This window comes from Schistocerca cancellata, chromosome 9 (assembly GCF_023864275.1).
Source record: "Schistocerca cancellata isolate TAMUIC-IGC-003103 chromosome 9, iqSchCanc2.1, whole genome shotgun sequence".
In the NCBI taxonomy this organism is placed as follows: domain Eukaryota; kingdom Metazoa; phylum Arthropoda; class Insecta; order Orthoptera; family Acrididae; genus Schistocerca; species Schistocerca cancellata.
Genome location: NC_064634.1, coordinates 486,833,792 through 486,856,206, shown reverse-complemented (window position 1 = coordinate 486,856,206; position 22,415 = coordinate 486,833,792). Strand labels below are relative to the sequence as shown.

The following is a 22,415-nucleotide window of genomic DNA, read 5'->3' as shown; positions in this document are numbered from 1 at the left end:
CAGGCACTCCTACATGGCCGGGAACCCACAGAAAGCTGACAGGAGAGCCATCGTCAGCACCCGAATGGAGGGACTGCTGGATCCGTTGCACCACGGGATGGACCGGATACGGAGCTCCAAGGCTCTGAAGAGCACTGAGTGAATCAGAGCAGAGTACATACGATGAATGACTGTGGCGGCGGGCATACTGAACGGCCTGATGGAGAGCAAAAAGCTCGGCCGTAAAGCTGGAACACTGGTCGAGGAGCTGGTATTTAAAGGTGACGGCCCCGACTACAAAGGCACAGCCGACACCATCGTCAGTTTTGGAGCCATCAGTCTAAATAAAGGTGTGACTGGCAAGTCGCGCACGAAGTTCGACAAACCGTGAGCAATACACTGCAGCCGGAGTACCCTCCTTCGGGAGCGAGCTGAGGTCGAGATAAATATGAACTGGAGCCTGGAGCCAAGGTGGTGTCGGGCTCTCACCCTCTCTGAAGGTGGTAGGGAGGGCAAAATCCAATTGTCGAAGCAGGCGACGAAAGCGGACTCCAGGGGGCAGCAGGCAGACACATACAACCCATACTGACAGTCGAGAGAATCGGCGAAGAAGAACTGATAAGAGAGGTGATCGGGCATTGACAACAGCCGGCAGGCATACCGACAAAGCAGTACGTCGCGCTGGTAGGTCAATGGTAATTCGGCAGCTTCAGCATAAAGACTCTCGACGGGACTAGTGTAGAATGCTCCGGTCGCAAGACGTAACCCCCTATGGTGGATGGAGTTGAGACGGCGTAAGAGGGATGGCCGAGCAGACGAGTAGACGAGGCTCCCATAATTCAGCTTTGATCGGACTATGGACCGATACAAACGAAGCAGGACAGTGCGGTCCGCTCCCCAAGATGAACCACTAAGAACTCTGAGGACATTAAGGGAACGTGTACAACGGGAAGCTAAATAAGAGACGTGCGGAGACCAACAAAGTTTCCTGTCCAGTGTGAGCCCTAGAAACTTAGCTGTTTCCACGAATGGAGGAACAACGGGACCGAGATGTAAGGATGGCGGAAGGAACACTTTATATCGCCAAAAGTTGATGCAAACCGTCTTCTCTTCAAAGAACCGAAAGCCATTTGCCACACTCCATGAGTATAGGCTGTCTAGACAATGCTGAAGGCAGCACTCCAGGAGGCATGTTCTCTGGGCACTGCAGTAGATCGCGAAGTCATCGACAAAAAGAGAGCCTGAGACATTAGGTGGAATGCAATCCATAACTGGATTGATCACTATGGCAAAAAGGGCTACGCTCAAGACGGAGCCCTGAGGCACTCCGTTCTCCTGGAGGAAGACGTCGGACAATACGGAACCCACACGTACCCTAAACTTTCGATCTGTTAAAAAGGAATCAATAAAAAGGGGCAGGCGACCGCGTAGACCCCACCTGTGCATAGTGCGGAGGATACCTCCTCTCCAACAGGTATCATAATAAATCCAAATCGAAGAACACGGCTACCGTTTGGCGCTTTCACAAAAAGTCGTTCATTATGAATGTCGACATGGTCACAAGGTGGTCAACAGCGGAGCGGCGGCGATGAAAGCCGCATTGAACATTGGTAAGTAGCCGTCGAGATTCAAGAATCCAAACTAACCGAGCATTAACCATGCGCTCCATCACCTTACAAACACAGCTTGTAAGAGAAATGGGGCGGTAACTAGAAGGAAGGTGTCTATCCTTCCCGGGTTTGGGTATAGGAACAACGACGGCGTCACGCCAACGCATGGGGACTTGACCTTCGGTCCAGACGCGATTGTAGGTACGAAGAAGGAAGCTTTTGCCTGCCGGAGAAAGGTGTGCCAGCATCTGAACGTGAATGGCATCTGGCCCCGGAGCAGAGGACCGGGACAGTGCAAGTGCACGTTCGAGTTCCTGCATAGTAAAGGGGGCATTACAATTTTCCAGATTCAGCGAGTGGAAGGAAGGTCGCCGAGCCTCTTCTGCCTCTTTCCTGGGAAGGAAGGCAGGGTGGTAATGGGCGGAGCTTGAAACCTCCGCGAAAAAGCGGCCGAAGGCGTTGGAGACATCCACAGGATCAACAAGGACCTCATTACCTGAGGTCAGGCCAGGTACCGAGGAGTGGGCCTTAATGCCCGACAGCCGGCACAGGCCACCCCAGATAACAAAAGAGGTAGTAAAACTGTTAAAGGAGTTGGTGAAAGAGGCCCAACAAGTTTTTTTGCTGTCTTTGATGACTCTCCGGCATTGCGCTCGGAGTCGTTTGCATCCAATACAATTCGCCAACGTAGGATGGCGGCGAAAGGTGCGTAAAGCACGTCGTCGAGCACGGATAGCGTCTCTAAAAGCCTCATTCCACCAGGGGACGGAAACGCGACATGAAGAAGAGGCAGTATGAGGAATGGAACGTTCGGCAACATTGATAACAGCCGTGAGGTATTCGACCTGACTGTCACAACTGAGAAAATCGTGGTCCGGAAAGGTCGCCAGGGAGGAGTAAAGTCCCCAGTCAGCTTTCGGTATGTTCCAGCTCGAAGGACGTGGGGATGGGGTGTGGTGCAGGAGACGAACGACACAGGGGAAGTGGTCGCTCGAATAGGTGTCAGAAAGGACATACCACTCGAACCGACGGGCAAGAGTGGTAGAACAGATCGAGAGGTCCAAGTGGGAGTAGGTATGAGTAGAGTCCGAGAGGAAAGTCGGGGTGCCAGTATTGAGGCAGACAAGATTGAGATGGTTGAAGACATCCGCCAAGAGGGGGCCTCTCTGACAGGATGCAGGAGAGCCCCAAAGGGGATGATGGGCATTGAAGTCATCAAACAATAAAAACGGCGGAGGAAGCTGAACAATCAGGTGCATCATGTCAGCCCGACTAACTGCGGATGACGATGGAGTGTAGACGGTACAAACAGAAAAAGTAAAGGCAGAAAGAGTAATACGGACAGCTATTGCTTGGAGTGGGGTAGTCAATGGGATGGGATGGTAATAGACATCGTCCCGAACGAGCAACAAGACCCCACCATGAGCTGGAATACCGTCCACAGGGATGAGGTCAGACCACTCCGAGGTATAGTGGGTAAAAGGAATACGGTCAGTTGGGCGCAACTTGGTTTCCTGGAGACCAAGGACGAGCGGACAGAGCAGGCGGAGGAGCAGTTGTAATTCCTCCCGATTAGATCGAATACCTCTTATGTTCCAATGTAACAAAGCCATCGCTAGTCAGAAAAGAGGGGGAACGAAACGGGTGAAGAGCTGGTCACCTCGACGGCCACGGAGGGCCAGGTTTCAAGGGAACAACCCTACAACCGGCGGGAGGCTGATCCTGTTCCATCGAGTCGTCGCCAGCGGTGGTCGCTTTCCCGGGTTGCTTAGGAGGGGCAGCATCATTCGCCGACGAGAGGCCAGCTGAGCGCCCGGCAGCAGAGCATCCCGGCGAAACTGAGGACGGCCGGGAGCAGCGTCACACAGATGGAGCGTCAGGCGAAACACGCTGGGGTGGGGAGGGGGATAAAGACTTCTTCTTGGAGGCCTTCTTGGAAGTCCGATGAGGCACGGGGATGGTGGGCTGGACCCGAAGAAGGTCCTCACGCGGGGTCCGTTTTGGAACGCCGGACCTTGGAAGCCGGGGTCCGGAACGTTTTCCCGGTGGACGCCTGAGAAGAGGATCGCGTCTCAGGCGGCGGAGGGGGAGGAGGAGGAAGGGTGGCCCCTGGGGCAGAGGGGGCAGGGGCCGCGAGGGAGGAGGATTTGGAAGGGAGGGATTTGGGAGGCGGAAGCATAGACCCCGGATGGGGTGAGGAGGTGGAGGGGGGACAGGATAGGGGGGAGGATACTGTGGAAGGAGTGGACACGACTGAAGCAAACGAAGTTGTCAACGTCACGGGATGGAGGCGGTCATACTTCTTCCTGGCCTCTGAATAAGAGAGACGATCCAAAGTTTTTAATTCTTGAATCTTCTTCTCCTTCTGATACGCGGGGCAGTCTAAAGATCTAGGCGAGTGGATGCCAGGACAATTGACGCACCGAGGTGGTGGGGTGCATGTATGTTCCTCACGAAGAGGACGTCCACAATTGCAACAAAGGGGCTCAGCCGCACACCGTGACGACATGTGCCCAAAGCGCAAACACCGAAAGCAGCGCATAGGAGGCAGGACATACATCACCCTTGCATAGACCCTCTATATACTCCTTCCATCTTTCTGCTTCCCTTCTTTGTTTAGGACTGGTTTTCCATCTGATCTTTTGATATTCATACAGGTGGTTCTCTTTCCTCCAAAGGCCTATTAATTTCCTGTAGGCGGTATCTATCTTATGCATAGCAATGTATGCTTCTACATCCTTACACTTGTCCTCTAGCCATTCCTGCTTAGCCATTTTGCATTTCCTGCCAATCTCATTTTTTAGGCTTTGTATTCCCTTTCACCTGCTTCATTTATTGCGTTCTTATATAATCTCCTTTCATTGATTAAATTCAATATCTCTTGTTACCCACGGATTACTACTAGCCTTTGTCTTTTTGCCTACCTGGCCCTCTGCTGCCTTCACTATTTCATCTCTCAAAGTTAACCATTCTTCTTCTATATTCCTTTCTCCTGGTCTTGTCAATCGTTCCCTAATACTTCCCCTGAAACCCTCTACAACCTCTGGTTCTTTCAGTTTATCCAGGTCCCATCTCCTTAAAATCCTGCCTTTTGCAGTTTCCTCAGTTTTAATCTGCAGTTCGTAACCAATAAATTGTGGTCGGAGTACACATCTGCCCCTGGAAATTTATGACAATCTAAAATCTGTTTCCTAAATCTCCATCTAACCACTATGTAATCAATCTGAAACCTTCCAGTGTCTCCAGGTCTCTTCCACGTCTACAATCTTCTTTCATGATTCTTAAACCAAGTGTTAGCTATGATTAAGTTATGCTCTGTGCAAAATTCTATCAGGCAGATTCCTCTTTCATTCCTTCCTCCCCCCCTCCCCCCTCCCCTGCCCAGGCCATATTCACCTACTATTTTTCCTTCTCTTCCTTTTCGTACTATCAAACTTTATCCATGTATCCATTTTTTTTAAACCTGCCCCTGCATTAGCCCTATTTGATTTTGTATTTATAACCCTGTATTTACCTGATGTCCTGGTCCTCCTAACACAGACCTTCACTAACTCCCACTACATCTAACTTTAACCTATCCAATTCCCTTTTTAAATTTTCTAGCTTACCTGCCCAATTAAGGGATCTGACATTCCATGCACCGATCTGTAGAACACCAGTTTTATTTCTCCTGACGGCGACATCCTCCTGAGTAGTCCCCGTCCGGAGATCCGAATGGGGGGATTATTTTACCTCCGGAATATTTTACCCAAGAGAATGACATCATCATTTAACAATACAGTAGAGCTGCATGCCCTTGGGAAAAATTACAAATGTAGTTTCCCCTTGCTTGCCATTCGCGGTACCAGCATGGCAAGACAGTTTTGGTTGATGTTTCAAGACCATATAAGTCAATCATCCAGACTGTTGTCCCTATAACAGATACTCCTCGGTTGTGGTTTACTTACGGTATGATTGGTTATATCGCTGAAGTACGCAAGCTTCCCCACCATCAGCAAGATGGAGAGGGACTTTTTTTTTTTTTTTTTTTTTTTTTGGGGGGGGGGGGGGGGGGGGGGGGAATGGTATCGGACCACAAATCCAAAGATGCACTGCTCAATTCTCAATCGATCCTACAATTTTTTTGTCATTTATCACTCCTTTCATCTCAATAAATGATTTGTGTACATGAAAAATGTCAGGTTGCTCTGTGGTTTGGAGTCCACTTCAAAAAGACTGTAATATTGTCAAATAAAAAAGATTTGAGACCATGGTTGTTATGCAATACGATCTGCTGATAGTGTACAGCAGCAAACTGCCAATTGGTTTTGGTTTATTTTATTAAAAGTATCATTACCAGTTTCAAGTTGATATAATTCATCTCAGACACCTTGCATGCTTTTGTCAAAATGCATCTCACAATATTTTCACTTTGCAACTGAGTGTGTGCTGATCTGCCAGGAAGTTTCACGTGTTATGTTATGTTGGGTTACAAGAGAGTTGCCCAAGAATAAACAATAATTCCCTGTGACAAAACTGTAATAACAAAGGATGCGCAAAAACTTGTGATAGAATTTGAAGTTACATGAAATATCTGCCGGGAAGATTTGTTTTCACATTTTTTTCTCCAATGAATCATATTCCTGTAGTCGTGTACATATGATCCAGTGAAAAAAGAACTATAAAAAACGTTTGTGCCAGGTGGATATTTCACCTGTAAACAAATGTGTTTTGATGAAATATGCATGCTGTCTGAAGATGAATTTTATCAATTCAGAAGTGGTGGTGGTATTTTTTCAATACGGTAAACCAGAATTAATTTGTGGACAGCTGCTGCAGTAAGCCACCACCAATTTGTATCTTCTATGACTGGTTGGATAAGTGAGCTGAAACGCCAGAAATGGCAACGAGCATGCTACCATCAATAGGACCATTCCTCATAATACAATGTTGCAGTGAAGCCAACCTTCAGGTTGAGGGAAGGTTTAACATAACCTCACCTATTTTCCTTTGTATCTGAAATCTAAGTATCTGATTACATCCTATTCATATACAATGGCAACCAAAATTCCTTTTGAATACAAAAGATGATCAAATAATATCAGATTTAATGAAACAATCATAATATGCAATCACAACCTACAACTGAAGTCAATGATATGGCAGTGTTCACATCAAAGTATTTCCCAATTTCAATCTGTTCATTCAACTCCAAAGTAGAATTATGCACAAAACATAATAATCAGCATGCAGACTGCAAAGAATGGGACATAGCATTCACCTCTCAATTTTCAATTATAACTAGCACGCAGCTTCATACCTTCACAAAGTTCACTCACTACTAACTCCTACGATATACAGAGTGATTCACAAAGATATTCAAATATTTTAATTTGTTATTCTACAAGTAAAACTAAAGAAAAAAGTTCATATAAACATAGGTCCGCAAATGTTTCATTACAGAGTTACGCCTAACAAAAGACTTTGCCTGAAATGTAGCAACTTCGCTAATATTTGAAGCCACTGCAAAACTGTATGAGGTTAAAGTAAAGCACGATTTACATTTATTTTGTTGTTATCGGTCTGGTGACTCTAATAAAACATGTCCCAGACGTTTATCTGCAGTAGTTTTCCTGAACATCGAGAAAAGCGAAGAAGTAATTTCGTAAAATTTTTAATTTCTTAACTGCTTGGCCCAATTTGTTTTCTAAATTCCAAACAATTGTACAAAATTTTCAACAGAAGATGTAGAGAATTTAATTTTTGGAAAAATGATGGTAATAACATTAACTGTAGCTGTATGAATGTGTCAGATAATCTGCTTTTATTTGTACCACAGTACACATGAATTCATGTTAAACCTGTAGAAACAAAGCTCAGTGTTAAGGAGGTTGTACAGTGAACATACAATTTCACAATACATTTACAATAAATGTTCAAAAATGTCTCAACAGAATTCGATGTATTTAGCTGCATGTGTATGAACAGATTTCGTTGCTCGTTTCAGTTTCACAGGGTTGTTCTTAATTTCAACTATTGCATTCATTCATAATGCGAGCAAGTAATGCCTCACGTGTATTGACTTTGACCTCATAAACTATGTCTTTCATCCATCCCCATACACAAAAATCCATGGAAATCATGCTTTACTTTAGGCTCATACAGCTTTGCGATGGCTTCATATCAGTGAAGTTGCTAAATTTCAGGCAAAATCTTTTATTAGCAGTAACTCTGTAACTAAACATTTGCAGACATGTTTTTATTAACTTTTTTCTTTAGTTTTACTTGCAGAAAAACATATTAATATACTTGATGTGACTTACCAAATGAAAGTGCTGGCAGGTCGACAGACACACAAACGAACACAAACATACACACAAAATTCAAGCTTTTGCAACAAACTGTTGCCTCATCAGGAAAGAGGGAAGGAGAGGGAAAGACGAAAGGATGTGGGTTTTAAGGGAGAGGGTAAGGAGTCATTCCAGTCCCGGGAGCGGAAAGACTTACCTTAGGGGGAAAAAAGGACGGGTATACACTCGCACACACACACATATCCATCCACACATATACAGACACAAGCAGACATATTTAAAGACCCTCTCCCTTAAAACCCACATCCTTTCGTCTTTCCCTCTCCTTCCCTCTTTCCTGATGAGGCAACAGTTTGTTGCGAAAGCTTGAATTTTGTGTGTATGTTTGTGTTCGTTTGTGTGTCTGTCGACCTGCCAGCACTTTCATTTGGTAAGTCACATCATCTTTGTTTTAGGTATATTTTTCCTTCGTGGAATGTTTCCTTCTATTATAACCATATTAATATACTTGCATATCTTCGAGAATCATCCTGAATAATGATACACATTAAAAATTTCTGAGATTTAAAAAATATGTTTAAGGAATCAAAATTTTGATAAACCTACCCTATTTTCATAATACTTTGTTCGTTTGAAGCATCAGATGTCCAAAGGCCAATCTTGTCTCCTTTTGCCCTTATATTAACAACAGCTCCACAGACCTGACTGCTGTATTCATCAAATGCTTCACCAATCAGACACAGCAACTATAAACAGAAATACAAAAATGTATGTCTTCTTAAAACTGAATTAGTATATTAATAAGAAGCAAACAAAATCTAAAAAGCATAAAACTTGCATATGGCACATATATAAGCTACAACACCCTATGGGTTAATTACTGTTCAATATTATTTAAAAAACTTTTGTACATACATCTCAGTTCAATGTAATAACAATACACATTTTAGGCTTCAATTAGAAAGCTACGATTATAATAATAAGTATGGAAATAAATCCACAGAAACTTCAGCCAATTTAAGTAATGCATGCGCACCCCCCACACACACACACCTGTTGTGTTTGTTCATGAGAGATTTCTTTACTTTTCTGTTTTCCAACTTGCAATACATCCGCCACATATAGGGCCTGTATGGAAGGAACACTGAACCCCCACCCACCCCCAGGGCGTGCACTCACGCACGCACACACTATTACACATTCAGAATGTTCACTGTGGAGTTAAGAGGACAAAAAATTGCCTCCAAATTTCAGGTATGTCTTTTACTCTACATTAATACAAAAATGTCCAGTGTTTGAGTTAAAATTCCTGCTTGTCTCAAAAAACAGTCATATATTTGATGCCAGAAGCTTGCTAACATTGTCTCCCTTCTGCTACATCATTCAAATCCAGAACACCATCTAGTCTGTGATGCGTCACTACAGTCTGCAGTCCCAGTGAACTTGAACTGAAAGTGGTTTGTGTTATCACTAACAGTACAATAGTTTTGTTAGTAGCTGGTTTCGTAATGGAAAAAAATTAAAGGCTATAAATTGAAAGTAATAGCATACGCAGAATAACACTGAAACAGAGCTGCTGAGCGTCATTTCGGCCCTCCACCAACAGGGGAAAAAAATAATAAAAATAATAATAATTCGCCATAGGTAGGCTAATAAAGAAGCGTGAGGAAGACTAAATATGCAAATAGAGAACGGAATGTAAAATGGCCAAACTAGAAGATACCGTATTGAAATTTTTCAAGGACACTGTTACAATGGCATTGGAATTTAAAAAAAAAAGAGAGAGTTCACATGGCTCTGAGCACTATGGGACTTAACATCTGAGGTCATCCGTCCCCTAGAACTTAGAACTGCTTAAACTTAACTAACCCAAGGACATCACACACATCCATGCCCAAGGCAGGATTCGAACCTGCGGCCGTAGTGGTCACACAGTTCCAGGCCGAAGCACCTCGAACTGCTCGGCCACAACGGCTGGCACTGGAATTCAACAATAATTCAAATACGCACTTGTAAGCTAGCACTATAGTGGAACTTAACAGACTTTAAGGGTGGAGCTGGTTGGTACTACACATTTATGAATTGTCATGAACATATCATGCGAACCACAGCCAAAAAAATCTCAGAAAATGCTACAAGAGTATGAAGAAAAAATACTATCTTTCCACTGCTTTATTATTCAACAACGAAAGAAAACCAGTGTGGAACTAAGCTAAATTGCGAATATGGGCAAAACTACTTTGACATTTGATGTGCTGAGTAACAGAACTGTTGCCATGAAAGGTTCCACAACTAACTATATAAACAAGCGGACAAGGAAAAAAATACACTGCACTGTTGTCCTATCATGTTACACGGATGATACAAAACATAATCCAATCCTCATTTTCAAGTGCAAAACCATGATAAAACCGTCTGCAATACTGTCAGGTGTTGTCGTTCACGTACGTGACGAAGATAGATGAATGAGGCTGGTGCGAAATTATGGATTAACAGAGTGTGCGAGACAAGGAAAGGTGCTTTACTGAAGAAGAGTTCTCTTCTTGTGCTAGATCAGTTTAGCAGTCATTTAAAAAATTCTGTGAAAGAGAAATTGTGACAAGGAAACACAGAGCTTGCTGTTATTCCAACCTCTTCATGTCTCAATAATTACACCATTTAATGTGTATACAAGAGAAGAATGGAACAAATGGATGATGGATGAAACCCAACACGAATTCACACCAAAAAGAGCTTTAAGGTGACCTACAATCAAACAAGTGAGTCTGTAGATAAAAGAGTCACGGTCTAGAGTGAGAGAAGACTATTTTTAAATCTTTCAAGAAGTGCTGACAGCAAACTTCGCAAAGCAATAAACACACTGTGAGACTGTCATTCGTAAGCCCAATTGTTCCTCATTACGAATTTCTGTGCACAAAGTGCTGTTTTACTCAGTGATGAGTTACCCCAGAATATAACGACATAAGAAATCAGTAAACGAAAATAGGAAAACAACTAAATTTTTAGACTTTTTCATCTTCAAAATGCGATATTTGTATCGCAACAGCTTAGACTTTTAAGAAAATTAATGTGTGACTTTCAGTTCATGTTCTTATCAATACAAACGCCTAAGAAAAGCAAACAATGAAAAAGCCATGTTGGAATATCAACAATTATGGAAACCATAGCTCATTACTCACCATGCAGATGACATGTTGAGTATAGACAGGCACAATGAAAAAACTGTTACACATTAAACTTTCAGCCAAAACCTACACACACACACACACACACACACACACACACACACACACACACACACACACACACACACACACACACACACATGTTGAGTATAGACAGGCACAATGAAAAAACTGTTACACATTAAACTTTCAGCCAAAACCTACACACACACACACACACACACACACACACACACACACACACACCCGCGCGCGCGCGCGCCTGCCACCTCTGGCAGTTCAGGCTGGTCACCCACATGGTAATCTCCTATGTCAAGCTTTTTATAGGCCATCTAGAGGAAACCTTCCTAGCCTCCCCAAATCTCTTGTCTGGTTCAGGTTCATTGATACTAACATCAAGATCTGGACTCAGAGTTAAACTTACACGCTTCCACAACATCACCTACTTCTCTCCCATCGACTTCTACTACTCCTAATCCAATGTGGCAATTTCCTGGACGCTGCCAACATGAGTGGGCTTCTGAACAATCTGTTCTACGTCATTACTCACAATAGCAGATAGAAGCGTGAAGCACAGAAGCACATAACAGAAAACAGCATTCAAACTAGCTATCAAGCATTAGTTCTTTATCTGACAGAAGCGCGCACGCACAAGCACAAATGTGCATGCATACACTCACACATGTGGCCACAACAAGAATGATGGTTACAGAACCATATGTTTGGGTGTCTATGTGGTTGTGTGTATGAATGTGTATAGTTCTGACGAAATAAATCTCGGGTGAACAGCATGGTATGAGTGTGCATAGGACACAATATTTCGGCAATCGACCATGTTGCCGTCATCAGGTGCGCTGATGTACTGACCGGCGGTGGGCCGGCATCATTTATACAGGACAATCCCCCCTCCATCTCCTCCTCAGGTGCTTCCTACAAGTCTGTGCAGTCCGCGCGGTACAGGTACAGCGTCTGTTCTCCCGCCGCCTGGGTGCTGCGTTTCTATCAGAACAATAGCTAGTGCTAGAAACCTGTTGTGAATGCTGTTTTCTGTTACGTGTTTCTGTGCTCCACGTGCCAATCTACTATAGGTGAGTGACTGCCTTTTCCTTGTTTTACATACTGCTCCTTTCAGAAATTTCCATTACTGCTCTAGGTAACGCTCAGAGAAGGGACATCATAATGTTTTGCAGCTCATACTGTCATGCCCACCATTTAAAATAATAGTGAACTTAGATTTCCTCTAAACTTTTTCATTACATCAGGAGGCGAGTCTGGTGGTTGATAGAAGAATCCAATTATAAGCAATCTTGCATGCAGTTTCAATGTCAAGGGATTTGAGTTTATCTAATGTGACAAATAAACCACATCTACTTCCCACTAGCCTATCCTTTTAAAATACACTTGCAAGGGGAACTAGCCACAGATCACTCTCTGGTACAGTGAACACTTGGCAGAGTGAAAGAAGGGTGACAAAGACATTCCTGTTCCGGCTAGGTGCCAGCACTCAATATCTTCCGAGAAAATAACAGTCAAAGTCTTGATGAGTCTTCTTCAATTCAATCACGTGGAATAAAACCAAATGAGTTAGCAAGGCTCTGGCTAATAGCACAGTTTTGAAATTTTGTGCCAAAAGTTCAAATTCAATCTTATGTTCTTCAATAAAATTCTTCAGGGTATCAGACCGCATCGTCATAATTTAAAATGCGCCAACGTTTCGGCCAGCGTTGCAGCTAGCCTTCATCAGGGCCTCACGTTAACTGCTAAATGAAACACACTTGGTTCCTTAAATAGCTGCACGAGAAAACCGTGTCGTTACTTGATTGGCTGTAAAAGGAGGAGGAGGAGGGGTGAAAAGTATGCTTTATTGGTGTTTCCTTTATTATCTGTCATTGGCTGAAATAGCTGTTTTCTATTGGTCTTTATATTAATCCACCCCATTGGAGGAGACGGACGAATAGCGAACAGGTGATGGCTGTGACGTCACACTGTTTCCATGCTGTCCAGAAGCCGGCTGCGGCGTGCCATTGCTTTGTGTGCTCGCGACCACTGCTGCGGCTCTCCGCGTGTCTGCTTGGGCCGCCACGGCTCTGCCGCCGCTCCGTAGCCCTGCTATTGCAGGCAGCCAAGACCTCGGAAGCTTGTACCCGTTCTCTCTATTCATGTTGGCGGGTCTTTTGGCTATTTCTATCGCCTCTCTAATCTTTCTTTTGAAAGTGAGAGGCTGTTTCGCCAGGACGCGGGCTTCTTGAAAAAATATAGGTTTCCCGCACTCGTCTCGGTGTTCCGCCACTGCTGACTTAGTGTGTTGTTTCAGGCGGATATATCTTTCATGTTCCGAGAGCCTTGTGCTAATCGGACGTCCCGTCTCACCTATGTAGACTAATCCACACGCACAACCAATTTCACACACGCCAGCTGTGTGTAGTTTGTCAACTGCATCCTTGGTAGAACCGAGCATATCTGATATTTTGTTTCTGCTTCGGAAAATTGGTTTGATGTCGGCTTTTCGTAGAATTTTGCCAATACGTTTGGTGACCCCTTGTACATATGGTAACACCGCAATACTCTGTGCCTCGTTCTCCTCTTCCCTATTGGTCTTCTCCCTTGTCGACATGGAGCTGTCTATCATCTGCTTCCCATAGCCATTAGTTCCGAAGATGGACCTGAGGCGTTCAAGTTCTGTCTTCAGATGTTCTTCGTCGCTTATCCTGTACGCTCTCTTCGTTAGCGTGTGCAGGGCGGACTTCTTCTGCGTGGGGTGATGGTGGGAGGAGGCGTGAAGGTACCTGTCCGTATTGGTTGGTTTCCTGTACACTTTGTGGCCAAGTTTACCATCAGGTTTTCGATAAACTTCCACGTCGAGAAAAGGCAGCACCCCATTCTTCTCTGTTTCCATTGTAAACTGAATTTTCCTATGTTGTTGGTTAAGGTGCTTGTGGAAGTTCTGTAACTCCTCCGTGGGGCCAGATGACAGCCAATCAAGTAACGACACGGTTTTCTCGTGCAGCTATTTAAGGAACCAAGTGTGTTTCATTTAGCAGTTAACGTAAGGCCCTGATGAAGGCTAGCTGCAACGCTGGCCGAAACGTTGCCGCATTTTAAATTATGACGATGCGGTCTGATACCCTGAAGAATTTTATTGAAGAAGACAACGGCCGCGGAAGCCTACGCTTACAATCAATCTTATGTTGTTGTTTTTGTTGTTTTCCCAGCACCCCCAATACCCATTTCATTTGTTGTCACCAAAGTTATGTGACATCAAGATTTTTTGTAGCTCCATGAAAGATAATTAGAAGGCCATACAGTCCAGAATAGGTATGCCTATCATGCAAAATTGCCGTGAGCATTGAGGCAATAATCCCACCGACGCACCAAGCTGAAGATACCCATTTGGCAGAACACTGTGTCCTGCTGCATGAAGAAGTCTGTAACTGTCTGCTGCACATCCTGATACGACAGGAACTTTCAAGCTTTCAAGCTCTGTTTTAAGGGACCAAAGGCATGATAATTGCATGGGGAGAAATCAGGACTATAGGGCAGGAGCCCAAGTGGCTCCCACACGAGTTGGCTTAACTTCTGCATAATAACATTGCAATGTAGGAACATACATTATCATGAAGCAGTAGCACCCCTTAGCACACCATGCCACAATGGTGCTTTCGACAGACATTTTGTCGCATTCACATTCTTCAATGGATGTATATCAGTGTTTGTCCTTCAGCAGCCACAAAAAGAAAAAGAGGAAGTAGGTCCTGTTTCGATGCATGTGGTAAAAATGTCGCCACAGTTCACGCTTCCGCATTTACCACAAACACAGTGGAAAGACAGAACGCCATACTAATCCCTCTCAGTGCTTATATGCCTGCAGCGCAATTGTGCAATGTTGCATGCAACACTGCCTTGAAACAAACTTTCTGATTGCCCCTTATACAATGAATTATAGACAAAATAAAAGCATTTCACATCCTATTAAAAACTAGATTTTATCATCACAACTGACATAATGTGTTCACGCATATCCAAGAAATTAGTGGCAAATTTAGTCTTTTGATTCCAGCAAGATATAAACCAATTAATGGAAGGGCATCAGGATGTGTACACATCAGGCACAAAATCTGGAAAGCTTACAAAGGAAACAAGTTGTTAGTTTTTGGAGAAATTTTTGCAATGCTGCATTAAAATGGAGCCATTTCTGTACATTAGTGGCTCTTAGGACGAGCAAAGCAATCCTTCCCTACACAATGGGCTGTTTGTTGGTGAAATCCATTGGCATTATGTAAATCCCACTACTTATACTTTTACCGACAGGTAAAGAATTACATCATTCACCAGTCGCTCCAGCTTTGGACAAAATGCTTCAATACACGTTTTGGCACAAAAGTATTGTCTGACCGCAAGATAATTAACTATGTCAATGAGGTTGTTTTCCTAATGACGTTCACACTAGAAAAAATGACTGGGGCATATGTGGCACGGTAGTCTCGATTTTCATGCTTCGAAGTTTCTATGAATGCATCAGTGCTCTTGATGTATAACAGTAAATACCAACGCAGAAACTGAAAAACTAGAAATTGTGTGTGTTTAATTTTCAGTTATGTTAATTAGGTAATGTTATATAAGATTTGTGACGATAAAGGGTGTATACATGGATCCAAAAAACAATTCCCGGATTTCACGGTTAAAAATACTCTCTTTCCTGAGCGAAAATACGTAACACCCCAGGTGAAAGTAATTTTTTTTTCTGTATTAAGAGTCAACACACTTTCCCTTGGAGCTGTAGAACTTATACTTCTCTATCCTTTGAATGGTAAAGGTTTTATACACTGGCGGAGAACTTCCCGGTTCTTTAGGGAAAAAAATCCAGTGAAAAGCAACGCATTTTGGAAAGATATTTGATGTGCGGGGGGTGCACTCAGCCTCGTGATGCCAACTGAGGAGCTACTCGACCGAATAGTAGCGGCTCCGGTCAAAGAAAACCATCATAACGACCGGGAGAGCAATGTGCTGACCACACGCCCCTCCTATCCCCATCCTCAACTGAGGATGACACGGTGGTCAAATGGTCCCGATGGGCCACTTGTGGCCTGAAGACGGAGTGGTGCTTTTTTTTTATGTGCGGCAACATCACCACCAATGTGTATTTTCATATTACAAATGTCTAAATATGAGCTTCACCAAATACACCATGACATCATCTGAAGCATTGACAACGAGGTTGTGATGCACTTTTGTCAACCAATCCTAGTTCATATTGTGTGATTTCACTAGTCAATGACAGCAGATATTCAGAGCACAGGACACATGATGTAATCAGCCAATAACAACATCAATGTTAAGCACAAACACACAAATACAAGTTAAATGGTTTAAATTAATGTATATAAAGTACAGCTATAAGAAGAGCTAAGTTTTCACTTATAATACTGGGTGTCAAAAATTTTTTGCTCTTTTTTTCTCAGTGTATGGTTAGGCAGAATCCTAAGAGCTCAACAAGGCTTTCTGCTCAGAGATACAGCCCTCCAAAGACGACACTGCGCATACCATTTTGAAGGTGTGAATTTTAGAAAAAAATTTAAAATGCTTATCTCTGGAATAGTTCTAGATATTTTGTTTTTTTTTTTTTTTTTATTTGAAAGACAATTGCTTTACGATTACAAAGAAATCCTTCATTTGGACTTATCTGATGAAGTTCTTTTACTGTAACATTCCGAACTTTTCTATAATTTATGGGAAAAATTGTTTTTTCAAAAATGCTAATGCATAAAATTTTAATTTTTTTTCTGTTGAATAGTACCATATAGTTCTACATTCCACTTTTACTTTGAACAGGTTTTGTAAAGAATTGAAATTTTTGCTACATATGAAACCTGTTTTATTACCACATTATCACATAACAGGCCCATAAAAATCAAAACCCAGCATAATTTTAGTTCTAAAACATGAGTAAGAGACTTATTTTCCAAGCATTTTAAATGATTCCAAAATGTATGATTTGTCCAAAGACTTAAAGGTTTCAGTTTATATGTAACTTCTGTGCACTCTGTTTTGTACTGAAATTAGCCAGGCAATGAACTAAAAATTGGTTCCACTGCTTCAGTATGTTCCTTTGATTTAGAGTGATGCCTTCCTGTTGAACCAATTGGAATTGGAGCATTTACAATCTTCAAAACATTGTGAACAGGAAGTGAGCACTGATGGCACTGCTGCTGTCCTTCAGCTGAAAACCTATATACAACAGCTGGTCCATGTGGTAGCATAAAGTTCAGTACAATTTCGTTTAAATCATAACTGGTGTCTATAACCACTGCAATCCACCAGTCACAGTCATAAGCACACGCCACAAACATCCCCCATTTCAGGTTGTGAATCTGATTATCATCCTGCTGTTTCTGAGGTGTTGGCCAAAAAAACGAAATTTCTTCTTTCTTGCTCTTTAAAGTGCATGCAATATGAGTTTGCCCATCACTTCTTTCACAGGAGTAGTTTGTTTGGACCTTTCTATTTTCAGCTCACAGAATTCTTCAATTTCCTCTTTGGACAAAAGAATGAGGGCTGTGGATGTGTAAGATTTCATGATTCTCGTAAAATCGGACAATTGCACATGTGTGTGTCCCTGATCCGAGCCGCCAGGACTGTCATCAATGTCATGTTGTTGCCGCAAACATAACATCTAACATATTCAGCGATAAGATCAAACATCTGCAGAAACTGTAGATAGACATCATATCATGACACATCTCAGAACATAATGACACACTAATGAACTTCATCCATTCCCAACAAAAAATCAATTGAAAAAATTCGACTTCTTACTGCACAACAAACACCAAACTTATCAGACCTAACAAACACGCCACATACATATAAAAATGGCCAATAAATCACTGAAATTCATTGCAGGTTGCAGGACGCTGAACGAGGACACTGTACCAGCAACCAGCGCCAGCCGCCGAGCAGCACAAACGCACAACGTCAAGGTATCGACATGCACGATACCCACTACTAACAAAGCCTATCCTTGCACAACCTATCGCAGGCAGCAAGACAACCGCTACTGCTCTTGCCGCCCGACCTAACTTTCGCAGAGGTTTTTTTCCCTTGGCTCTTGCCTTGGCACTTTTTTTCCTCTGCCCTTCAAACCGCTACCCTTCGTCAGATTTCGACCAATCTATCTCCAGATGAGTGCGTATTAATAGTTAATCCTAACCAGACGTACGCAAACATCGCAGTACCCACATCCTGCGACACCTCACCTTAGTGAATACTAACCCTTATGCAGAGATGGCAGTAGACCTTTTGTGTTGGCCATCATGCCGGTGTGGGCGTGGAGGGGCTCCACCTCTATTAAAAATACTGAAAACATTTCCACAAACTAACATACTCAAAACCACATTAGCACGCCAAAACTCAAATGAACTAAATACCACAAGTTAAACTAAGCACATCCACATCCACCACCATAGGGCACCATCAAATACAACAAGACATCTACAAACCGAACCAACTCAAAACTGCACACCATAGTGATTTCACACACCACAATACCATTACATCATGAGTCAAAGCAGACAGGTGGACTCTGACCATTCCGTTGACCCAGCATGGTAGCATTCAACAGTAACCACTCACAGATGGCCTCTTAACAAATACATCTACACCTTACTTTACAATTCACCTAATGGTGGGTGATGGAGGGCATTTATTAGACTGCCATATGTGTTGGGTCCTATTTTGCTTCTTACTAAACGTCTACAACAGATACGTGATAAAACATCCATATACACATCTCTCCACTAATGGCCAATCCCCTCGGCCACTCCTCCACTTCTGACTAAATTACTGTATTTCCACTTAGCTGCAACAACCGACTTAAAATTGATCGTATATATTAAATCAAAGAACAACATGCTCCATTCTGCTGATACACTATTCCCAAATACTTAGAATACTAAAAACTATCAGGATTTATAACTTATACACAAATTTGCACACAAACAGAGCCACAGTTTTTCCTTCTCAAAGTCACTAGTTATTTAAATTCAGCATGTTATACAGTTGCCACAAGTGAATTGTAGGTCCCATTCATAAAAAGAAACCTACATTAAATAAAAAAGCTTTTTTGGCATCAACATTCTGTTTCCATAGTATCACTTGAATTTTGGAAATGCCATGCAAAATATATTGATTACTACATAGTTTATATAACTTCTTTCATCCCTTATTCACTAACTTCATTAATACTATCTTGCTAGTACTTAAGATTATTAGATAGCCACAAGTGTTGTGTCTCTTTGTTTCTTACTAAATGTATATAATAGATACGAGATACTTTTAAACATGCCTTGCCATTACAATTTTCTGCTTTAGTTTTCTACTGTTATGTCAAAATATACCTCCAAGTACACAAGTCATTCAAGGTTTTAACGGTTTTTTGTTCCACTCACGATTTTGTGTGTGTGTGTCTGCATCTGTGCAACCTAGTTATCGTCTATAGTCCATGATTTCCTATTATGGGTATTTGCCTGCCAATAACACTTCACACATGAACTAATACGAACAGTAAATGCATTTTTAACGTGTGCACATGAATAAAAAAATGCCTTTGTGTGGGTGCCCAACGTTACTAGTAGTTCGAGGACATACGTTAATGAAGAGATCTCTTCGTTAAGGTATGTGCACACAATGCCCCTTTTTCTCTTGTGCAGCCACTGATACACAGGAACAAAAGCACACTTGCACTTGCAAAAATTAGTTGGAAGAACATATTTAGGTATGTGTGTTCTCGTGTGCACAAATCACACCACTGTTCCAAGACGTTTGCTATGCATCCATTTCTTTGTTTAGCAATTTGTGCTATGTTCACTGCAATGAAAGGTGACAGAAAAAGAACTACAAGGTAACTACAGGTAAAACAGCACCATATGTAAACAGCATAGGTAGAAAAAAATACAATGTGACAGCAACATTTTGATCATAAATTTCGTAAGGCCTTAGAAAACTGCAATGATAAGGCTGGAAATAACAATCCATCAGTTGGCAACCAGCGACGTAACTACCAGCTTCAGATATTTCTTTCACTTTTCAAAACAAAGCATTTAAGCGATTATTCTTCAAACTGAGAAATAGTAAAGAGATATTCTTAGCAATTGAGTGAATATTAATTGACTTTCAATGCATCTTTTACTTTATTTTATAAAATGTTTCCACAATTTCAATCTCATATATATATATATATATATATATATATATATATATATATGATTAAACATTTCAGGTAAGATGCTCTGAGCATCAATTTCAATTATTAGATAATAGCCGGCCGCTGTGGCCGAGTGGTTGTAGGTGATTCAGTCTGGAACCGCGCTGCTGCATATATATATATATATATATATACTGAATCACCTACAACCACTCGGCCACAGCGGCCGGCTATTATCTAATAATTGAAATTGATGCTCAGAGCATCTTACCTGAAATGTTTAATCAAATAATCTTTAGAAGCAGCATTCTGCAACTTCTCTTTTTATGTAATTATCTACAAATTTCAGTGGGCTTTCCATTTCAAGGCAAAGAGGCATACGCAAATCCACATGCATTGTAATGGTGTTGCACATTTAAGCTCATGTACAAAACTGGATAGAAATAACGCATGGTGTGGACAGTCTTTCACAAATGTATTTTTAAGCAGCTTTTCCACATGAATTGCAGTGCTGTTGGAAATTTAAGCTCATGCGCAAAGTTAAATAGAAATGTAGATTCATGTGAATGCACCTTCACAAATACATTGTAAAGGAGCTTCAGAGCACGCCCGTTCCATTTTAACACAGTAAGAAGATATTGGGAGAACTTTCCACTCTCAAACAAATTACAAGCTTTGGTCAAATACACTGAATGGACCACTCAGCACAGTCAAAGAAATGGAAACCCATTTACACTACAATATGGACCCCAAAAACAGTTATAACATACATCAATGGATCTCTAATCCACACATACAGTAGGACAGTCTACAACTGTTTTTCCATATTAAGCAGTTTTCACATATGGTTCATAACACTATAGTTAAACATACCTCTGACATTTATCAGTTTTACTTACTATTTCCAGCCAGAAGTTATCCAGATCACTAGCTCTCTGTTTCTTCTCCAAGTTAATCAACCAACGCCCACCCCTTTTATTCACTTCATCTTCCCACATTGGTCGAATACCCTTCTTGAATAACGAGTAATCGCAGCCTTGTCGTAGTTCACTTGCTGCTTTAATATGATTGTATAAACTGTAGATGGAAAATTTGATGATTGTAACATCGTGTTCGCACTGATGAATAACACAATTGCTTATTCTGATGTGTGATAATACCTCCAGAAGTCCTCCGCTGTCTGAAAGCTTGTTACTTCTTTCTGATTTTCCTCCCAGCTCTTCTGTTTGTCGTTATCTAAATACCACAGAGTCCATGTGTTTTGCAACGGGTGTTTAATAGAGAGTTCTGGTGATACATCATTAACACCATCTTCTTTCTTGTCCGTATCCTAATTTAAAAAAAAAAAAAAAAAAGGAACGTTATTCAACACAACTGTTCCATTTTCGCAACCCAGGTTGAACAGCCGGCCACATGCTGCATGCCCGTACTGCATAACAAGCTTGTATACAAAACATTTGTATTAAAATATTGCTGCACAATAACAAACAGCAGTGACCATCACCACACACAACGGAAACTATATGCATTTCACCTTACCTCCATACCATCGACTTTATTCTCAGCCATGTCACAAGAGACGAACCACCATTATTTGACCGAATTGTCACAGAGCCATCTAGTGGTCAAATCGACACTTACTTTCCATGAAGCCATCTCAAAACTCATCACTGGTCAACAACTACATATGGGATACTCGAGTTACTTTCTCAATCATTAAACTTCACCTGTAAATGGTAGAAGTGGTGATAAAATTCTATATTCAAGCTGTTAAACGAGTATCCTATGTCATGAAAAGTAAAATTATACACCATAGTATTAATGACTCTCTACAACATGGACAATAGAAGGAAGATTAGGGTTTAACATCTCGTAAATAAAACATGGATATTGCGTCTACGACTCAATATTCAAATTAAAATTAAAATTTGTCAACATCACCTACTACGCAAAATATTCCAACGCTACAGCGAATTTCTCGCATTTCTCTGTTTATTTTTGTACCATTAATTGTTCATATAAAGGTGCGGCCACACGGTGGCTCTTTCTTCGTGCTCAATGGTAGACGCAAGGGAAGCAAAGCACATGAACAAAATTTGTGGAAAAAACCATGTACCCATGGGCGTTCGCGTATCCACACGTTGCCTCATTG

At 42.0% G+C, this 22,415-nt stretch overlaps 1 protein-coding gene across 1 annotated transcript in view; it reads right to left on the bottom strand.

Moving 5' to 3' along the window:
* Nucleotides 1–21,955, bottom strand: part of LOC126100117 (eukaryotic translation initiation factor 4E-like) — a 36,281-nt gene extending 14,326 nt beyond the window's left edge. The window contains exons 1-4 of the mRNA XM_049910648.1: nt 21,803–21,955; nt 21,424–21,593; nt 21,163–21,340; nt 8,486–8,625 (exon numbers count right to left, since the gene is read on the bottom strand). Of these exons, the coding sequence (XP_049766605.1) occupies nt 8,486–8,625; nt 21,163–21,340; nt 21,424–21,593; nt 21,803–21,832 (518 nt within the window). The 5' untranslated portion in view covers nt 21,833–21,955. The remainder of the gene's footprint in view (nt 1–8,485; nt 8,626–21,162; nt 21,341–21,423; nt 21,594–21,802) is intronic.
* Nucleotides 21,956–22,415: the final 460 nt, after the last annotated feature.